Below are 21055 nucleotides of genomic sequence, written 5' to 3' on the forward strand. Positions count from 1 at the left end.
TGACTTTGAATATTACGTAACCAATCACTCGATTTGCCGCTCACATGCGGTGCACGCCTTAACGGTTACTCAACAGTTAAAACTACAGTGTAAAACTTTCAATTCCTTACTGGCCATACATAGGGAAAATGCTAATAATATTTCCACTCTTTCCATAATAGATGTTAGCTACTTTATGTTAGCAGCAGCATACTTTACAACAGCTTTTGTGAATCAGATCTATGAGAAATCACTAAACTGTCATCGTTAACAATACTGCTAGTGTATGATATCATTCCTATCAATACAGGTAGCCCTCGGTTTACGCTGGCTCAATTTGCACCAATTCACAATAATGCCGCTGCTCAATTCGCCATTTTGTGGTGTAATTATTTGATTTTTCCCTATGCTAGAGTGATATTCATTTCAGTGTTGATGTATTTACCAAGCCGTAACATTGTACATTCATTAAAACAAAAATTTTTATTGAATATATTTATTTTTTCTGTTTAATATTATTGGGTATGTATACATTTGTATTAAATTAATATTAAAATACTAAANGTTAAAACAAAAATTTTTATTGAATATATTTATTTTTTCTGTTTAATATTATTGGGTATGTATACATTTGTATTAAATTAATATTAAAATACTAAACATTTAGGTACCCACGAGTCAAAGTATTAAACTTAATAGTCCAATAAATGGCGTCTGAATCCATAGTGCCAATGAATGTATCCCGTATCAGTTAATTCAGGAAAATACCTTACGACACAGCAGCACTTCCGGTGATCATAAACTATCGTTAGTGAGACAAATCTACTTCTCGTTGGCCAGACGTTACTTTTTTATTAGCCAGACAATATATACTTCTTGTCAGTCAGACGATATCTATCTCTCCTTAGCCACCTTCAATTTTCCCGCTCAAACTGACCTTATATATGAGCTACAGTGACCGGTGGTCGACCAATCAATGTCTCCGCTCGTCTGTAGCTCTACGTCGGGTTAATGTATCCTTTCAACTATGGAAAGTTTGATGGACGAACTTTGTGAGTTAGACAATGATTGGGAACGAAGTGCAAATGTAAAAAGGGCAGCATTGCATCCATTCGACCATATTCCGAAATTCTTAATGAAAGAAAACAAAAATGTAAATAATTAAAGATGGATACTTTTTTAAAAAAATGTAAGAGATCCAAAACTAAAATTTTTTAATAAAAACATTTCACTTTATTTTATGATAAAATACATTTTAAAAATTAAATTTATATGTATTTTGTATTATATTGTATTAATAAACAAAATTATTTGCTTATTTTTCACTTATTTAGAACCTAACCCTATACCTCAGTGTAAATATGGGTTCATTTTACGCCAATTCGATTTGCACCAGCTTTTCTAGAAACAAAACTGCAGCATAAACCGAGGGCTACCTGTATATGGTTAAATTTTAAAACCTCAGACNTAAAACATAACCCTATACCTCACTGTAAATATGGGTTAATTTTACACTGATAAGATTTGCGCCAGCTTTTGTAGAAACGGAACTGCGGCATAAACCGAGGGCTACCTGTACTTTTGTGAATCCAACCTCAAGAAAGAAAAAAAAAAACTCTTAAAAAACCAACATTTTTTTTCAATTAATTCCATTAATGTATCTTTAAGTCATTTATCTTTTGTATTAATGCTAATGGTAAAATAATATTTTTACACAAGTTTTCCGGGTAAAGCTGGTATGGCACAAGAATACTCAAGATATTGAACTGTGCACAGTTTTTAAATGATCTCAAAAATTGTATGTCATACCTAAATATTTTTCATTTATTTCTATTTCATATTAAGTAATCAATAATTATAAAATTAAATAAATTACTTCAAATGTCAAATCTTTCAAAATTAGCACTATGATGTTTTAGAACGCAATTTTTAACTATAATTATTTTCATAACTATATGCCATGCTATTGTGACTCATTCATAGTTGCATTTCTAATATAAATGAATTTAAGATTTATTCTACCAGAAGATTTATTCCATTGTATATAATCAGAATATCTTATTCCATAATATATAAAAATTGGTGAAGTGATCTACAAATGTATATGTTAGAGTTAAAATTATTATAACTAACTTTTTAAATTAATAATGCAATATAATAATATTAAGTGTGAGAGTGAGTGTGAGAGAATTTGAGTGTGAATCTAAACTTTTTAAAAATCAGTTGTGCAGTTATATGTTTATGATTCACTCAAATTATGAGTGAGGAACAAATCTAATACAGACTACTTCAAGTATATTTTACAATTGTTAGAGGTGTGACTGCATTGCATGCCTGCTAATCTCTTTAAACTACAGATTGATTTTAGGAAAGTTTAGTTATAAAACATTTTGGTTTTTTGCAAGCAGATCACCTTTCCTATTTGTTTGTTCATTTTGTTATCAAATATGCATGTTTTTAATAAATATTAATATATTTACTTTATTTATGAGCAATATATAAAATTGAGCAAAATTACTTTATAATTGGTTAAATAAATCAATGACATAATTAAAATTAACCAAATAATACCTGTACAGTCAACAACAAAAGTAAATCACAATCTTAAGCCAATCAGCCTGAACATGACATCACAATGTCAAATAAAACTAATAGATATAACTAGTATCTAGTAACTTTAGTATACAATTTGATGTAATCTGGTGAAAATGGAACAACATAGTAAATTATTATATAAAATATATTAAGAAAATGCCACATACATCATTATATTTCTACACCTGGTAAATTTATTGACACAAAAACATTATTCTGTAACTTTAATTTCAAATAATTTCTGTAACCCACTACTCTTTTGACACATTTTGTGTTGTTTTTACTGTTACTGTAAGTTACTAAATGAATTTAGTAACTGTAAATATTGTCAAGTTTGAGTTTTTCAAACTTGACAAGTATCTAATTATTTGTCTATTAAAGAATAATCATTTATCAAAAATAAATTATTGATGTTTTGTTTGAAGACATAGGAATGAAAGAAAATCAAAAAGTCAATAAAATTTGTCTTAAAATGAAATCTTGCAATGAGGAAAGAATGATAATTCATAAAAAAACCTAAAAATGTTGTTTCTTATAATAAAAAAATCTATTATATATATAAAATATATGTAACATGAATATATGTTAAAGAAAGCAATAATAAGAATAAATATTTGTATTTATTCTTGTTATTGCTTTCTTAAAAATTTACTAACATAAATTGTAGTCTTAATATTTAGTTAGTCAAAGCATCATTTATAGCAGTGGTTCTCAACTGGTGGTACATGTACCCCTAGGGGTATGAGCATAAATGAAAGGAGTACATCTAACTTTCATTATAAAATGGCATATGTTAATCAATTTGCTGTAAATTATTAACACAAGAAACAAGAAACGACAAAAACTTGCTTTAAAATATCCCAGTGTGAACACCAATTTCCCTTTTAACAGTCTAAACAACTTGTTTATCCACTTGATTTGCCTGTCTATTTGTACCATTAGTGCCAAGTGAACCTGTAGTCAGTAAAATTACAGTTTAACCGAGCATTAATTTTAGAATAGAAAAAAATTTTTTTTCTATTCTATAATTATTGCTTGATAAGATTGGAGCTTTTCATGTTTTTACTAGACTACTGGTATTAGGAATAACAAGGTCTGGATCGTATCCCCACCATGCAATGCGTGTCACTGCACGAGCACATTACTTGATATTTAGCAAATTTAGACAATGTTATGTTTGTTACAAAAATTGAAAGATTCATGTATTGTTCTGCACGTTATAAATTTGCAGCCATTACTTTCAAGGTCAGTACACAATTATAATCTCTATTTAACAACGTGGGAACCAAATTTTGAAAAAAATGCTGAAGATTTATAGCAACAAATATCCCATTAAATTTTGTTTAAAATTATTGTAGAATAATTTAAATTTTCTTTATTGTTAATTATAATTATTTATTTTTAGGAAATGTAATTTATGCATGTATTGAAATGACTTCTGTGATTTTATATAATATACTTATCAAATAATAATAAATAAATGTATGTACTGTACCTGATTAAATTTATTATTATTTACGTAAAATAAGTAATTCACTTTTAGTTATAGTTACTTAGAGTTTTTTTACGGTGCTCAGTTATAAGGGCTGTATACATCGAACGCAGTAATTATAAAATTTACATACAAAAATATAAGGAGTACTTGAGAAACAACTAATAGGCTAATAGGGTACATCAACAAAAAAGGTTGAGAACCATTGATTTATAGAAGGAGTAGGGCAGCGTTTATGGTCAGCACTTTTGGGCGTATTATAATTAATAATTTAATTTTTTTCAGGTAAGATTATTGGAATTATTCGTTATGTCTAAAAGGAAGACCATTTCACCAGTAAGTCAGATGGAGTAGATCTAAGATTTTCCACCCTGACCCATTGGAGGAGATGAGGATTTTGGAGTTACTTCAGGAAGAACTGAATATTAAGGATGGGATATTGTTATTAATTCAACTAAATTTAAAGCAGAATAATAAATTGGAAGGAATGATTGCTAAATTTGACAGAATTTATACCTGGGTGGAAAATTTGGATGAAGCTATTGTTAATTTAAAAACTAGAATTGAGGATTTAGAGAAAAAATTTACATACGATACCGGCAAGGTTTTATCGGCTGATGGAATAGTCCTAGAGAATAAATTGGCTGAATTTACATTAAGTCAGGAACTGTTTGAGTATTTTTTAAGACACAATAATTTGATAATTTCTGGATTACCTGAATCAGAAAATAATAATTTGCTGGTTACAGATGTAGTATTGGAGTTTTTTCATAATAAATTAAGTGTTGATTACATTAGTTTGGAACAGTGCTATAGATTAGGTCAACAACAGAATAACAGAACTAGATTGATTTATTGTAGTTTTTTGGACTATGGTGATAAATGTAAGATTAGAAGAGCTAATAGGGTACCAGGATATTTATAATGGATGGATGACCTTCCTCCTCTAACTAGGGAGATAAGGAAAATAATTAATAACTTTGCTAAAGAAAAAACAAGGATGGGAACCACAATCACTTATTTAAATAATAGAAATGCGGTAAAATTGACGACAAAATTTATAAATATAATATAGTTTCTAAGAAAATGGAAGAGCAAATTTCAACTTGATTGGGAATGGGTACATCGACACTTTTGTGGAATTGTGAAGAGGTTGTAAATAAACCTAAGTCTTTTGGAATTATTTGTGTACTTTTGATATAATTTTCTTAATGGAAACATGGTGGGATGGTAGGACTACTATGCCTGATTTTAATAGTATGGATAATTTTACTGTTTTTCAGGAAGTAGGTTATCAAGAGACTGATAGAGGTCGTTTTATTGGTGGTTGGATGTTATTGATAGTCAACTCTTTGAAAGTGAATATTTCAGAAAAAGATAGGCATTGGATTGTTGCGGAAGTGACAATAGGGCATTTAGTAATTTCCTTTTGTTTTATGTATATAAAACTTGCTCTATGGAATACTATTTGGACAGAGGTAGTTAGGTTGGCTGGCTGTTATAAGTTAGATTTTTTGATTGGTGATTTTAATGCTCGTACTGGTCTGGAGCTACAGGAATGGATTTATGATTGTAATGAGGAGTTTGATCAGAATTGGATGTCAAGGCTATCACAGGATACATTGATAAATAATCATGGTAGATTAGTGTTAGATTTTTGTGAAGATGAGGGATATATAATTTTAAATGGTAGAGGATCATCTGTGTCTAAAGATTATTACACTTATGTACAGAGCCATAACTAGCCATTCCTGTGCCCTGTGCAAGAATTTGCATTTAGGCCCCTTAATTTATTTGGTTTTAGGAAAATAATAAAACAAATACATTACAATAGATTTTTAATAAGATTTATTTTAATTGAATTTTTCTGGCTTTCATTTCACCAAATTCATTAATTACACCATCATAATTAATATTTTTAACGATATTGTATTCTATTGAAATAATAGAAATATTGGATAATCGTTCTTGTCCGATTGTTGATCTTAAATAATTTTTTATTAAGTTTAACTTGCTAAAAGTTCTCTCTCACGAAGCAATAGAAACGGGAAGAGTTAGAAATATTCGAAGAGCGACATTGATATTTGGGTAAGACTCAATTAAACCAAAATCACAAAGAGCCTGTAGAATATTAAGCGGAGATGCAGTTTCTATATTTTGTATAAGAGTCGTTAATTCAAAATTAAACCTTTCAATTTCACTTGTGAATTCGTACTTTTTAAAATCTTTGCTATATTTAATAGCGAGATCTGCAGCCGAATTTTTTTAAACCAGCAACACTCATGTATTGTAAAGACGAGCCACAGAGAAAGCAAAAATCATCACAGATAGTTTTCATTTTTTCATAACGCCAATCTATTTGACGTAATAGAGTGTCAAGAACACTGTAAATAAAGAACACTGTGTATTTTAAATAATTTTTCGGATGTCAAGTTACTTCCTTCATTTGGTGTTCTATTTATTTCCATTATCTGAACTCTTTTTTTTTTTTCGTTTATTAAGAAATCCCTTTTCTATACTTTTTGGTTTGTTTTAAGAATATGGTCAATAATAGCATCTGTTAATATTGTTGGCCATAAAACTATATCATTTATTACTTCCATGTATCTATATATATCGAAGCGTTTTTCTGGACTATTTCTATCTTCTGCGTTTTCGCAATCCCTTTTTTCAGTAGCATTTTAAAGACTGCGGGAGCCCCTTCGGGGCCCTATGTGCCCGCATAGTTCACTTACCGCTTAATCCGCCGTTCAGTATGCAAACCATATGCGTACCACTATAAAGCAAAAAATGATGTCAGAATTTCTGCATGCCTTTTACAACCTCGAGACTAAGATGTTATTCGGGAGTTACCGTTTTCAATTTAGTAATTTTAAAAATTCCTCGAACAGATTAATTTTTGTTACAAAATGTTATCTTTACAGATTTCTAGTTCTGCGCACTAGAAAAATCTAGAAATAGGGGAGACCGGGGCAACTTCGGCATGCGGGGCAAGTTTGTCAAGCGCTTTTTTTTAAAAACAAATTAAAAGGAGACTTTGGTTATAGGTTAGGCAGTTGAGTTTTATTGGTGGCTTGTTGAGTGTAGTGTTTTTATTGTTCTCCAACAAGCGTAGTTGAATTATCAAGCAAATTTTCATTTTCGTTCAATTCCATATAATATTTTTTTTCCATTTATATTGAATTGGCAGGTTTTGTTATAATTCCATGATAACGAAAGTTACTTTTCCTGTTAGAAGGATGTAACTTCAACTTATTCACGTGGCCAGATCGTGGCTTGGCATTCTGTTCTCAGGGTTGTACTTAATGTTTCGAAATCATGACTAGCGGGGTAAGATCGGCAACATAAAGCCACATTAGAAGCAAAGGATAAAAATCAAACAGATGATAAATGAAAACATGTTTGCATTTGTTATTCATGTATATATGTCTTTGAACTTGCATTTCGTTGTAATAATATTAAATGGGTGTTGGATTTGTATTTCTTTGTTTTAATAGTGAATTCCAACTTATACATTGTTAATAACATAATTTTATATACGTGCCTATCTTGCCCCATTACTGTTGCCCCTATACCAGGGGCAACTTTAATAAAAATAATTAAAATAATTACAACTTTACAAAAAGAGAGAAGTTGCCGATCTTGCCCCTATACCCGGGGCAACTTCGTCAATTTCTCTCTTCTTGTAAAGTTGTAATTATTTTAATTATTTTTATTTCCAAACTGATTTTAACCAGTTCTATAGTAAGGTAACATTCCAATAGACAATATGCAAAGCTTTTTTTTCAGTTTACAGCAGTATTTATTACACAAAATTTAAGTAAAGCTTAACATGCCGATCTTGCCCCGGTCTCCCCTACAGTTTTGTATATCATAGTAATATTAGTAGTTGCCAGAGAGCTCTATAAAGTAAAGAAAAATCTGTAAATTTGAAAACTGTAAACATAAATTTAAATTTCTCAAAAAATAAATTAAAAAATATCAAAAGTCGTAACTTTTGGCTGATTTGTCTGAGGTCTCCGCTACCTCACTACGTCCCTCTAAAAGTCGCCACGGTTGGGAACACTGATGAGCATACATCTAGAGTCTAAGTTAGGCGAAATGTAATCGCCAAACTGCGCTGTAGAGAGGCGGAAAAATTTAAAATTTAAAAATATAATTTCTTGTGAACAGCAGTTTGGACCCCCCCTTCCAAGTGGGCCCTGTGCGGGTGCACCTGTTGCACCTGCCTAGTTACGGCTCTGCTTATGTAGGTGAAATAGGATGTTCTGTAATTGATTTAGCTTTGGTTAAGTTGACTCGAATATCTATTGTAACAAGTTTTTCTGTATTGTATAAAGTATATAGTAATCATTTTCCAATTAGTGTGAGTTTAGATTGTAAATTTAAAAAGAAAATTTGAGAAGTGTTCAATAGGTTTAGGGGTAGTAGAGAGAGAATTTTTTGGAGGGAAGAAAGTAATGAGATGATAAATCATAAATATAGTGACTTATTGTGTGCAATTCAGAGTCAGTCAGTAATAACGTTTGAGATTTTGGATGATTTAATTAAATCTTCATTTTCAGATTGGTGCCAAAGGACGGTTGGAACTTCCAAATTTTTGTGGTTTGATGCAGATTGTAGCCAGAGTATTGCAATATTCTGGCATTCTGGCTGGAGAGAAACATCAGAGTATTGCAAGAAGAAACCAGGCATTGAATAGGATGAGGTGAGCGAAGATTGGAAATAGTATAGCTGTGTGTAATTTTGTTAAGGAGCGTAATGTGATTCGTAATTTATGTAGAGCTAAGAAAAAGCTTTTTTTTTGCAACGAATTAATAGAAATTTGGCATCTGGTGATAGTAAACAGTTCTGGCAATTTATTAATTTTTTTGTTAAAAGAAAATATAAGGAGCTTCCAGAACTTGATTGGGTAGCTTATTTTTCTCAGAAATTTTACTCTAGAAAATATTTACCAGCTATTTCTGTATATAACTAGTGTGTGAATTGGCAGGATGAGCTGTTGGATACAGAAACAACAGAATAGGAAGTCAAAAAGATTTTAGTTACCATGAAAAATGGTACTGCTCCAGATATTGATGGTATACTGGTGGAACTATATAAGAATTATCCAGGTTTGATTGGATATATGGTAGGTTTGTTTAATAATGTTTACCAATCAAGAAAAATTCCATTGGACTGGCATACACTGGTACCCCGGTTAACAAACTTAATCTGTTCTGCAACTCCATTCATTAACTGAATTGTTTGTTAACCGATTTGGTCGTTAACCAGGACGTTCGTTAATCGGGTTTCCACTGTATATGTAAGATTATTCCTATATTTAAAAAGGGGCTTAGAGATTTACCTGATAGTTATAGAGCAAGTTCGTTATTACCAACAATTTCTAAAGATATTTGTAAAATTTTATGTAAGCGATATGTAACTTGGTTGAATAAGTTTGAAGTACTCTCGGACTTCAGGTTGGTTTCCAGTCTGGTTTTTCAACATTGGACAATATTTTTGTTTTACATGCTTTAATACAGAAGTCTTTAAAGAAGAAACGAGGTAAACTTTACACTTTTTTTTGTCAACTTGACATCGGCATTTGACTCTTTAGATAGAGATCTTTTGTGGAGACAGCTTTTGAAGATTGGTTTGAGTTAAAGATTTGTAAATTTTTTGATCCAGTTATATAGAGGAATGCGTGTCTGGTAAAGAAGGTACGTCTGATCTTTTTTTTACATTAAAAGGTGTGAAACAGGGTTGTGTATTGAGCCCAATATTGTTCAATCTATATTTATATCCACTTGTAAGTAAATTGAGTGCTTCTGAATTAGTGGGTATTGATCTTTTGGGAATGGAGGTTAAAATTTTGACATATGCTGATGATTTGGTTGTTATGGCAGACTTGCCTATGGATCTACAGAGAATGATTGATTTTTTGAGAAATACACTACAGGAGTTACAAATTTCTGTTAATATCGATAAACCCAAAATCATGGTATTCTGAAATGGAGGAAAACATTCTAAAAATGAGAATTGGTTTTTACAAAATTGTAAAATAGAAGTAGTTGATGAGTATAAGTATCTGGGTGTATTTTTCCAGTCTAATGGGCATCTCTCAAAGCATTTAAAGTATATTCATAATAAAGTGAATACTGGAACAGATAAGATTATCAAGGCTTATGTATCTGGTAGATTGGTACGTTGGAAAGATAAGTTAAAATTATTTGAGTCATTTATACAGTCAGTAGTGTTATATGGGTCTGAGATTTGGAGTTTTGATTGGAGAGACAGAGACGATAATTTACAAATTAATTTTATTAAGCATTTATACTTGTTAAAAAGATGCATTCCATCGTATATTATATATTTGGAGTTTCAAAGGGTCCCTCTTTATTTTAATATAATAAAAAATAATTTAAGATGGTTACGCAAACAGTCTGTTAGTAAACTTACTGAGTCTGCTAAATTATTATTAATTTCTCGAAGAGTAGCGTGGGGAGATCAAATTGTGTCCTTGTTGCAGAATTTCAGTTACCGAAATGAACCAATAATGCTAAATGAAACTGTTGCCTCTGAGACTCGCAAATAATTATGTAAATGAGTTTAAAGATAGAGTGGCAAATTACAAATATAATAAGTGTTATCTGGATGTTTTTAATGAATGGGGGTCAGTGATCTATTTAAATATGGAAAGACCATTTTGTATTATACAAGCAGTGTTATATGTTGGTTGTAATATATTTAGAAGAATGATGTCTCTGTGTATGGAGTATTGTGAATTTTGTGATACTCGCGTCAATTTTGATGCTTTTCATGTAAGGCTCTGACATCAGTCAGACAAAAGTGTTTTGGTGAAGATTGTTTTTCAGTTGAATCATATAAGCAATTGTTACAAGATTATAATAAATATTATTGTATTTATAGGTTTATTACTAAGATAAATGGCTAAAGGAATTTAATTTGATTAGAACAAGATACTTTCTTTTCTTTTTTCAGGAGGTGTGATTACAATATATTAGAGGACAATTTAGTGCTTGACAGTTGGCGGCGTTTATGGTCAGCACTTTTGGGCGTATTATAATTAATAATTTAATTTTTTTCAGGTAATTGTCTAATTCATTTTTTATTATATTGTATGTTTTCTGTGCCTAGACCATTCGCTACCATTTTTTGTGTTTATTTGTTATTTCTTTTGTGGTTATAACTATTATTATTGTCGCTTGTGTTTGTTATTGAGATTAACTTTGTATTATTCCTTTTATGTTTAACAGGCTAATTGTTATGCGCTTATTGTGAATGATAATGTATTTTGTTTTAATATTGATACTGATGATTGTAATATTTTTGTGTTTGGTTCTAATATGCCCGTACATACAGGGTTTCCCTTGTACTATTAAATAAAAATAAAATAGGAGTAACATGTAGAAAGGCATTAAAAGAGGAAGTAAAAGGGAAAAATATTATAGAAAAAGAAAGTAAGTCCAATAGAGACAAAATAACCAATCTAGATAAGTGAGTAAAATAATTTTTAACAATTTTTTAAGTAAACCTTTAATTTTAAACAGATTTTATCCTTTTATACAGACAAATTTTAAATAGCATTATGTTAAGAATCCTTTTATGGATACTTTATGTCTGTATTGATATATTAATAATAGACAATAAAGAACCTGTGAGAAATTTTATTCATTTTAAATATCATTGTCAGGTATAATATTGTTGTTTTAAACAAAGTTTTTTAAAAAATTGTTAAAGAATATTATTGTAAACCTGCTGAAGAGGGGCGTCAGGTCCAAAACACAAAAACAGTGTGTGAAGATGAAAATAAAGATATTTTGTTTTGACTTTTTGCTAAACAGAAACTACACCAGTATAATAAGTCCTATTAACAAACAAGGTCCAAAGTAGACAAGGATACAAACAGAAATAACAGCAAGAAATTAACAAAATTAACTACTTTGTACAGCTATAATTTATAATAAAATATTTTTGGTCTGAATGATTGAAAAAAAATGTCTAAATAACAAAACATTTGATATAATAATCTCTAAATGCAAAAGACATTTTTTGTATTTTAATAATTTTAAATTAAGATTAGTTTGTTTGACATTGACAGTCTTCTGATATAATTTATCAAAATTTATTCTAACATTTCTGATTATTGTTTCTACATTTGTGTTTTGTTCTTTTATACATATATATATATAATATATAAAATTTTTTCTGGCATATTAATTTGAATTATAATTATAGATAAATAAAATTATATTTTAAATTTAAACATAACTTTCTATTTTTTCATAGACAATAAATGAAATAGAAATGGGAATGCTCCAGCATTTATTTCAAGTAATATAATGGAGATAAATGACTAGAAAAAATAAAAAAAGACTTGGTAACAGAAACAGAAATAAAATAACAATCAATCATCAAAAATCAATTCATCAATTTGAATAAAAAAATTATTATATCAGTCATTTTAAAATATGATTCTGTCATATTTTGAAGGCTACTATTGGTTTGTTCTTTTTTTAAATTAAAACTAATATTAAATAACAGATTCGTTACTATAACAGAATAATTCATAATCTGTTAATAATTATAACAGAATAATAATCTGTTATTATTATAAATAACAGAGTAACAACAGATATTTTATTATTAAATGTTTTAAAATAATAACCAGAATCTTATTTGATACTTTTAAGAATTAAATTTAAATATTAAAAATTCTACATTTTGAAATATTTATAAAATATATTATATGCTATGTTATTTATTATATTTCAGAATTTAATTTAAAAACTTTGTTTGTAAATCTTTAAAGGATTATAAAATTAAACTTTTCATGTAATTTTGTTAGTTTTATAATAAAAAGAAAACTGATGTTAAATTATTTATTTTCTAAAATATATTAAAAAAAATTTGTTTTTAACTAACACAAGTTTTTAAAATTTAATCTATGTGAACTGATTTTGATTAAAAATTTATTGAAATAATTCTAATTGTAATAATTGTTAACATACTTCATTCCTTATACACATATATTACTTCAAAATTTCTATAATAAGCTAATAAAATTAAAAGTTGTCATTATTAATTAAAACAATAATTATTACTTACTGATATTTTCAGTAAAACAGTCTTTACTGAACTCCATTTATCATTTCTCCTATCTACAATAACAACAAATCCCAAATCTGCGTCTTGCATTCTAGATGAGATCAATCTTCTATCCGAAGGATATTGAATACAATCACCTTTCATAAAAGGTCTAAAGAAGTAATATAAAGTCATACATGGTTGAAATTTCAAGAAATATACTGATTGATTTTAGTGCTTTAAGTAATAATTATATTTGTGAAATAATATCTTATCTGTATTTATTTGGTAATTCTTCAAATAAAAAGGAATGCATTATATTTCAGAAAATTTTACATCTACTATATATAAAACACCTACAAATGCAATTTTATTCACTCACTTGAAATTAAAATGTAATAACATAATTTAAAAATTTTTTTAAAAATTTATATTTAACTTAAAAATATTCTTATAAAAACAAATAGAAAACTTATATAGTTATATCTAAAAATCTGTGACTATATTAATGAACTTACGATGGAACACTGGTCAAGTACACCATCAATTTTCTGTAGTCGTCATCAGATAAGCTGCAAAATGACCCTGTGTCAGGAAATGTCACAATTGGATATCCTTCTCGAGTTTTTCCACCTACAAGTTTATAGTTGCAACGTTATCACAATATTGGCAAATTTTTCCATTAAGTAGCATAATTAAATTAAAGACCAGGAGATTCAACTGAAATGAAAGTTTGAATGTTTAAAAAAATAATTAAAATGATAAAATCTATTAAGTTTATACTCTATGTGGGTGATTTTTGTTTGTTATGAAACAACAAAAAATTTAATGCTTTTAAGCATTTTTATAAAATTAAATATGTTTTACTAAAAAAAATTATTTCACTGCAAATATTTAGGACTTTTTCATATTTTTATTCGTTTCTTTTAAATATAAACATTAGAAACATTCTTGATTATGACTTGTTTGATTTCCTTTGATTTCTCATAAAAGCTTTTCTTTTTGGAAGTTTTTCCACTAATGACTTTAATCTAAGTCTATTTATAATTTAAAATAAGCAGTACAAATTTTTGACTTTGCTTTTTCTATGTGTAACCTTTTCAACTACTGTACTTAAAATAGACCATTTTCAATAATTCTTAAAGCCATTGAAATGTGATCTCATAAAATCTATATATATATATATATATATAAACTTAAGATTGAATACTTACTAAAAAGCTTTAAAATTTCTTTTGTGGAAAAAAAAATCAATTTTTTTCATTATCGTCTTTTAATCATAACATCCTGTATTTTGATGCAATAAATTTGCAATATTCTATTATAAAAGATAGTATGGTGTTATTCTTATATGATTTTAAACAATATAATAAAAAAAAGCAACAAAGAAAAGGGATAATTGTTTCTGGTGAAAAAGAAGTCAATGCTGTAAAATCTCAAGACAGATTTTGAATTTGGATGAAAATACATTATTTGGTATTACATTTACCTGTTATGATAACATAACGTGAATGCAGTAAATCAATGACATCCCTGACAGTTAAATAACAAGATGAATCATCCATTGTGTCATCTGAAATTATAAAAAAAAAATTTTTTTAAATATAATATAATAAATACATAAATTATAACCAGATGTTAGATAATATAATTCTATTTTTAAAATTTATATTTTAAATATAGAATTATATTATCATGTATGTTACTGTGTTCTATTGTAATGAACAGATTTTAATACATTTTGCAAATATTTCATTTTTTGTTCAAATTTCTTATAATTAAGAATTTAAAATTCACTAATTTTAAAAACTGAATGAAATAATAATTATTAAAAAACGTTTGACCTTTACTTCAAAGCTTTCATTAGAGGAAGTAAAATTACTTTCGTCAGTTGAGATGTAATAAAAATAAACTATTAAAGTATAGAATTTTTAATAAAGTATTAAAGTATAGAAGATATTTTAGCTTTGATCAGGATTCTCTAATTTAAAGAATTTTATTTTATTTTACAATCAGATTTACTATATTTCTTTATTTTTCTAAAATAAATTTTATTTACATTTCTCTTTTGATACATTTCAAACAACTTAAAGAAGTCTACAAAATATAATCTGTGTAATGTAACTGTTGTTATTTTTATTTTTTACAGAAATGAAAGTAACACCAGAAAATTTATGATTAATGATTCCTATTTTTAAAATGTTCATCTACTGTTATTCTGTAATCCATTTCTCTCAAAGCATTCTTATTCTTGGATGCACATCAATTTCTTTAACTAGTGAAACAATTCAATGAAAAAAATCCAAAGAACTGATAACTGATAATTAGACAACAGACATTTACGCCCTTAAAAGTGGCGTTTTAAGTGCTTAAAATAAACTCTTAAATTGCCTTATTTAGTCTTTATAAACAAAAAATAGGCAATCAAAATTTGCACAATGAGCAATTAACATACTTATCAGGATGATAAATTATTTATTTAACATATGTATTCCAAACAGAAATGCACATATTCAGAATGATGCAAACACAAAAGTAGACACACAATGTCCTTACATTTTTTATTCTCTCTGTTTCCCATAGTTAGCTTCACAATATATTACAAGCACTTTTTCCAAATTTTCAATAGAAAAGTTGCAACGTTTGTCACTGAGAATTAATTTATATGCAAAGAAAGAGTGTTCCACATTTACTGAAGATAACAGACAGTATTTCAACCTTGGAAGAAGATGAACTGGGAATTCGCTTTCAGTTTTGCTCTTCTTTCCTGCCAAAATATCAGCCACAACAAACAAGCACTTTAATCCAGTACTCTTTTGAAGCACTGCTTTCTTTCTTCACTTTTTTTTGCAGCAGTGCCTGGTGTATCACAAAGTTCTTGCTTTGCTCTGTTGAAGAGATCAATTTGTTCATATATATAGGTTTCCCAGTACTTTCAAGAGCAGTAATAGTATCTGCAATGAATATGAAATAACACTTGATGTACATCAAGTCGTTCTGAACATAAATGTCATTCAAAATTTTCTTGATTTTAGTTACACAAACTGCATTGTCTACTAAAATGGCCAGAAGTTTTTTGATATCAGAGAAATGTTCACTGTAGTAGTTAATACAAAATCATAGCCATGTATATGCTAAAGAAAAAATAGGCATTTGCCTAAAATCCACTGTCTAAAAATGACAAATAAAGCATCTCTAATGCTATATTTATTAAATAAAAGCACTTATTTTTAAATATTTCATATAGTTTTAATTTTATTACTATAAAATTGCATTAGGGGGTCTAATTTATTTCCATTATTCCATTATTATTGCATTCTAATTTTTTCTGCTTGGGACATGCATTCACTGGGACTTAAATATAAATAATCATTAATAATAATAAAATTAATTTATCTAATTGCATTTTCAGAAAAAAACAAAACTTAAACAGTCTAATTGAAGAATTAAAGTAAACCTTTACGGAAAATGAAATGAAAAATTAATAAAAACTTTTTAAAAATATGAAAACAGACTAAACTTTGTGTTTTAGGCAAAAATAAGCAGCAATGTCAAAATAAGCAATGTCTTTGTTCCTGTAGAATATCCTTTTAAAAACATTCCAAAACACTTGTATCGTTAATTCAAAATAAGCATTTTTAGGCATTATAAAATACCATTGTTTTGGTTTAAATGTTCATGAAAAGTGTTAATACTAAATCTTTGCCACGTATATGCTAGGGATTGTATACCAGTTTACCGATTTACCGGTTAACCGATAAATTGACAAAAAAACATTCGGTAAACTTACCGGTAAATTTCAAAAATTTACCGGTAATTCTGTAAATGAAAAATTCATACTAGAAATTTTTATGTAGAGAATGTTGTGTTTATAGATATTTAAAAGGGCTAAAGGGACATTGAAAAAAAAAAAAAACAGATAAGTGTAAGCAACAATATACCTAATTATTAATTTTATGTGAGATATTTTTTGTTTAATTTTAATTTAAACTTTCTTGGGTTTGAGAGGCACTGTAAATTGTACAGAAAGCTCTAGTTAGCATATGTGATTTGTGCTCTGCCGTTTTTTGAGATTTTTAAAGGTTTAAAATCTTTACAATCAACGTTTTTGTTAAAGATTAAGTAAATATTTTTTTTTTTTAATATTTAAAAATAATAATACGTAAATATTTCACGTACTTTTTAAATTAATAGCAATTTTGAATACACCACATTATGACAGGACATTAAAGCAATATTATTGCAAAATAACATTAAAATTTGTACCTTAAATAAATTTTTTACTTCTAACAACTGTTTAAAATAATTAAATACAAATATTTATTACAAGATTCTAACATTATGCCTTACGATTGTGCAAAATATGTATTATTCTAACCTTATTTTCGTGGGGAATCCCCATTACTCTCACGAAAAGAACTTTCTTTAATTTTAGATTGTAGAACCCGGTGGAATAGCTTACTAAACATGCTGGAAAGATTTTTATTACTTAAAGATGATGTCCGAAAAAGTCTAGAAACTTAACCTAACCTGGATTATTTTGTACAAAAATTAGATCAAAATTAGGAGATAAGACTTTAAATAATTTAAGTTTCTTGAGAAGTTATTTTTTAAAAAATGGTAATCAGTAAAATGGTATTAGGTACTATATATTATTTCTGTTTTATTTTTATTTTTCTGTATTATTTTATTTATGTTTCTAAAAGTTATTATTATAGTTTGTTTAGAATAACACTTTAATTTTTATATTTTTTATATTCTATATCTTTGAAATAAAAAATGTGAAATGGAAATCAAAATTACTTATATTTTTTATCACCTTAATTTTATTTTTCAGGAAAAAAATTTACCGGTAATTTACTGGTAAACCGGTATTTTAATTTTCATTTACCGAATTACTGGTAAATGAAAAAGTCAGTTAATTTACAATTCCTAGTATATGCCAAGAAAAAAAATAAGCATTTGTATAAAATCCACTGTCTACTGATAATATATTTAAACAGACTAAAAAATAATTTCATTTCTAAACTTGCAGTTACATGTATTAATATGAAATATTTTTTATAATTTTTGTAAGGAGTTTTACTTTTACATTAAGATTTATAAAAATTAATTTTTTCAAAATTACGACTTATTTAAGCCTGTAACCGATGCGAAATCGTAAAATATTAACACACAAATGTTTTCAGAAGGTGTTCCGAAAACACCTTTCGTGGACACTTTCCGTGACCTGAGGAACACCTTCCATGTTCTTCTTCAGGTTTTAGAAAAAACCTGAGGAAGAACACGGAAGGTGTTCCGAAAACGTTTGTGCGTTAATATTTTACGATTCTGCATCGGTTACAGGCTTAAGTAAGTCGTAATTTTGTTTATACAACCCGATGTGCTTGTAGGAGTTATTTATTAATTTTTTCAATTACTTTGTAAAAAAAGATTGTTATTATTTAAAAAAGTAAACCTATAATTAAATAATAAAAGAATAAAAACTTTAATTCTGATTTTATAATTATAATTTAAAATCAATTTTAGGTTAACAAATTTTTAATTTAATAAAATTTGATAAATTAATCTGCATATAATTCATATAATAAATTACAGACTGTCCTTATTTTATGTCCATTGATGATAATGCTGGTTTCAAATTTTCCCTAAAAACAGTCAAACAAATTTTTTTCACAATGTGTAGAATATTTTTTTGTAAATGCTAAATGCAAATATTTATATTAACGAATTATCAAATTTGGAAGATGAATGATGAACCAGTGTATAGTAAAAATAATAACTACTGATGCCCTTAAAAGGATTTGTTGCTAATGCAAAGACATTGACTGAAGTGTACTGCAAAATGGACCAAAGTAACTTCACACGAAAAAGTTTAAATAAAACCTTAGCATCTTATTACAAAATTCTCAAGAAAAGGAAAACAAAGGCACAGCAAATAACTTTGGATTCATATTTTACAAAGATGCATGATCTTCACATAGATGCCTAGCCCATCACAATGGATAACTCTGAACTTGAGCCACCATCACAGAATTGAAGTTGCATCCAATGGTACTATTATGTGAGATCAACACGGTGGTGTATATATTTTCATTCATGAATGTCTAGAATGCTTCCCTATTTGTTCCATAATAAAATGGATTTATTTTCTACTGATTTTGTTTATGCCATCTCTTCCAGGAATATGTTATCAGTGTAAAATGAGGGCAGCCTGTACTTTTACTTATTAAGAATTCTAATGTAAGAGGCTGTCCATAAATGCTGTCCACAATGGAAGGGAGGGGGGTTTAAACTAATTGGACAAAAGTCAAACAAGGGGGAGAAAAGGGTACACAAATTTCAGGTCCAACATATATTTAAAGAAATTATAAAAGTAAATTTGATAGAATAAATTAGAAAACTTAATAATAAAAGGATAATTAAAAATAAATATAAATTATAAAAGTCTAACTTAATATGAAATCAAAATAAAATTTAAATAAAAACTATTTAACTACAGGAAAAAATAGAAATGAAATATTTTTGGTAATATGATAATTTTAATAGATCAAAGAGAAATTATACAAAATTATGGGACTTTGAGATATAAAAATATAAAATATATTCTTATAAAATAATAATTTTATTCTTACAAAAATATAGGAAAGAACAATAAGAAAATTAAAAATGATGATTACAGGACGAACTATTGAAATATATCTTAAAATACAAAAAGAAACTGATAAATAATTTTAGATATTTAGTGCCTGGAAGTGAAGTGAACAAGTATTGAAAGAGAAATTAAGATAAGAACATCTGTGAATAAAGAAGCTTTTAACAAAAGAAGATTAATATTCACATTCCTGAAAAAGACTATGAGAAAACAATTGATTAAAAGACTTCATTTGGAGCATTGCAATCTATGGATGAGAAAAGATTGGAAAATGTAAGCCTATAGAAAGAATGCAAATCAGTTAAAGAGAGAAAATATAAAACTATGAAATATTACAATATAAGGATATAAAAAAAGTATTAAGAAGATTAAAGAGAAAGAGAGAGAGAAAAAAGTTAAATGGAATTTAACAGAGAAAATATATACTTAGATATAACAATTTGCTTAAAAAGAAATTTGGAAAGAATAATTGAAAGTAAAAAAAATAAAATAAACAGAAAAAGATTAAACTAAACAATTGAACAAGTTATGAAAAGATGAAGCAAAAGCATAAAGATAATTGAAACTATAAACTCTATGATTAGACCTGTTATTGTCAAAACACTATAAAAAAAATTAAATCAGATCATATGCCAATGAAGTTATTGTAAATTAAATATATCATTAATATTTAACATATAAAATCATTTTATTTCTAATACAAACTACACTATAATATCAAATATTAAACACAATTCAAATTTATTTATAATTGAATTGTGTTTAATATTTTATATTAGATATTTTAATATATTAATATCTAATATTTAATAATACAATATATACAATCCTCTCATATACTTAGTTTACTATAGTTATATGGCATGACTAGCTATATTTTAATTTTGTTAGTATTAGAATAATATAAAATATATTGGTATTATGATTTTTAAATGATAATAAATTTTTCAAAGATTAAAAACAACAACATGAAAAGAAAAATTATGGATTTAGTCAATGGTACATGATAAAATTTTAACAAATGGCTTGCTAGGGAAAAAACCAAAAGTGTGTTTTTTGTTAAAAGATACTGCAAAATGGTTCCTGCTCCCCCCCTCAGTACTGCAGTTTGATGCTGTTATGCTAGCTAATGCCCTGCTAATCAAAAAGGGCTTTACAGCACAAGAGGTTTTAGAGTTACGCAAAGCTCTACTCTTTATTTCCGAAAATAATTATTTCCAATTCAAGGGCAAAGTATATCTACA

At 27.5% G+C, this 21055-nt stretch overlaps 1 protein-coding gene across 1 annotated transcript in view; it reads right to left on the reverse strand.

The window, feature by feature from the left end:
* The window catches only part of LOC111613028 (guanine nucleotide exchange factor DBS-like), a 243031-nt gene that overhangs the window by 173650 nt on the left and 48326 nt on the right, over positions 1-21055 (reverse strand). The window contains exons 2-4 of the mRNA XM_023354329.1: positions 14646-14729; positions 13675-13789; positions 13178-13328 (exon numbers count right to left, since the gene is read on the reverse strand). Coding sequence (XP_023210097.1) covers positions 13178-13328; positions 13675-13789; positions 14646-14729 — 350 coding nt within the window. The remainder of the gene's footprint in view (positions 1-13177; positions 13329-13674; positions 13790-14645; positions 14730-21055) is intronic.

This window comes from Centruroides sculpturatus, unplaced genomic scaffold, assembly GCF_000671375.1.
Source record: "Centruroides sculpturatus isolate CEXI.00-Female unplaced genomic scaffold, Cexi_2.0 scaffold310, whole genome shotgun sequence".
Classification (NCBI taxonomy): domain Eukaryota; kingdom Metazoa; phylum Arthropoda; class Arachnida; order Scorpiones; family Buthidae; genus Centruroides; species Centruroides sculpturatus.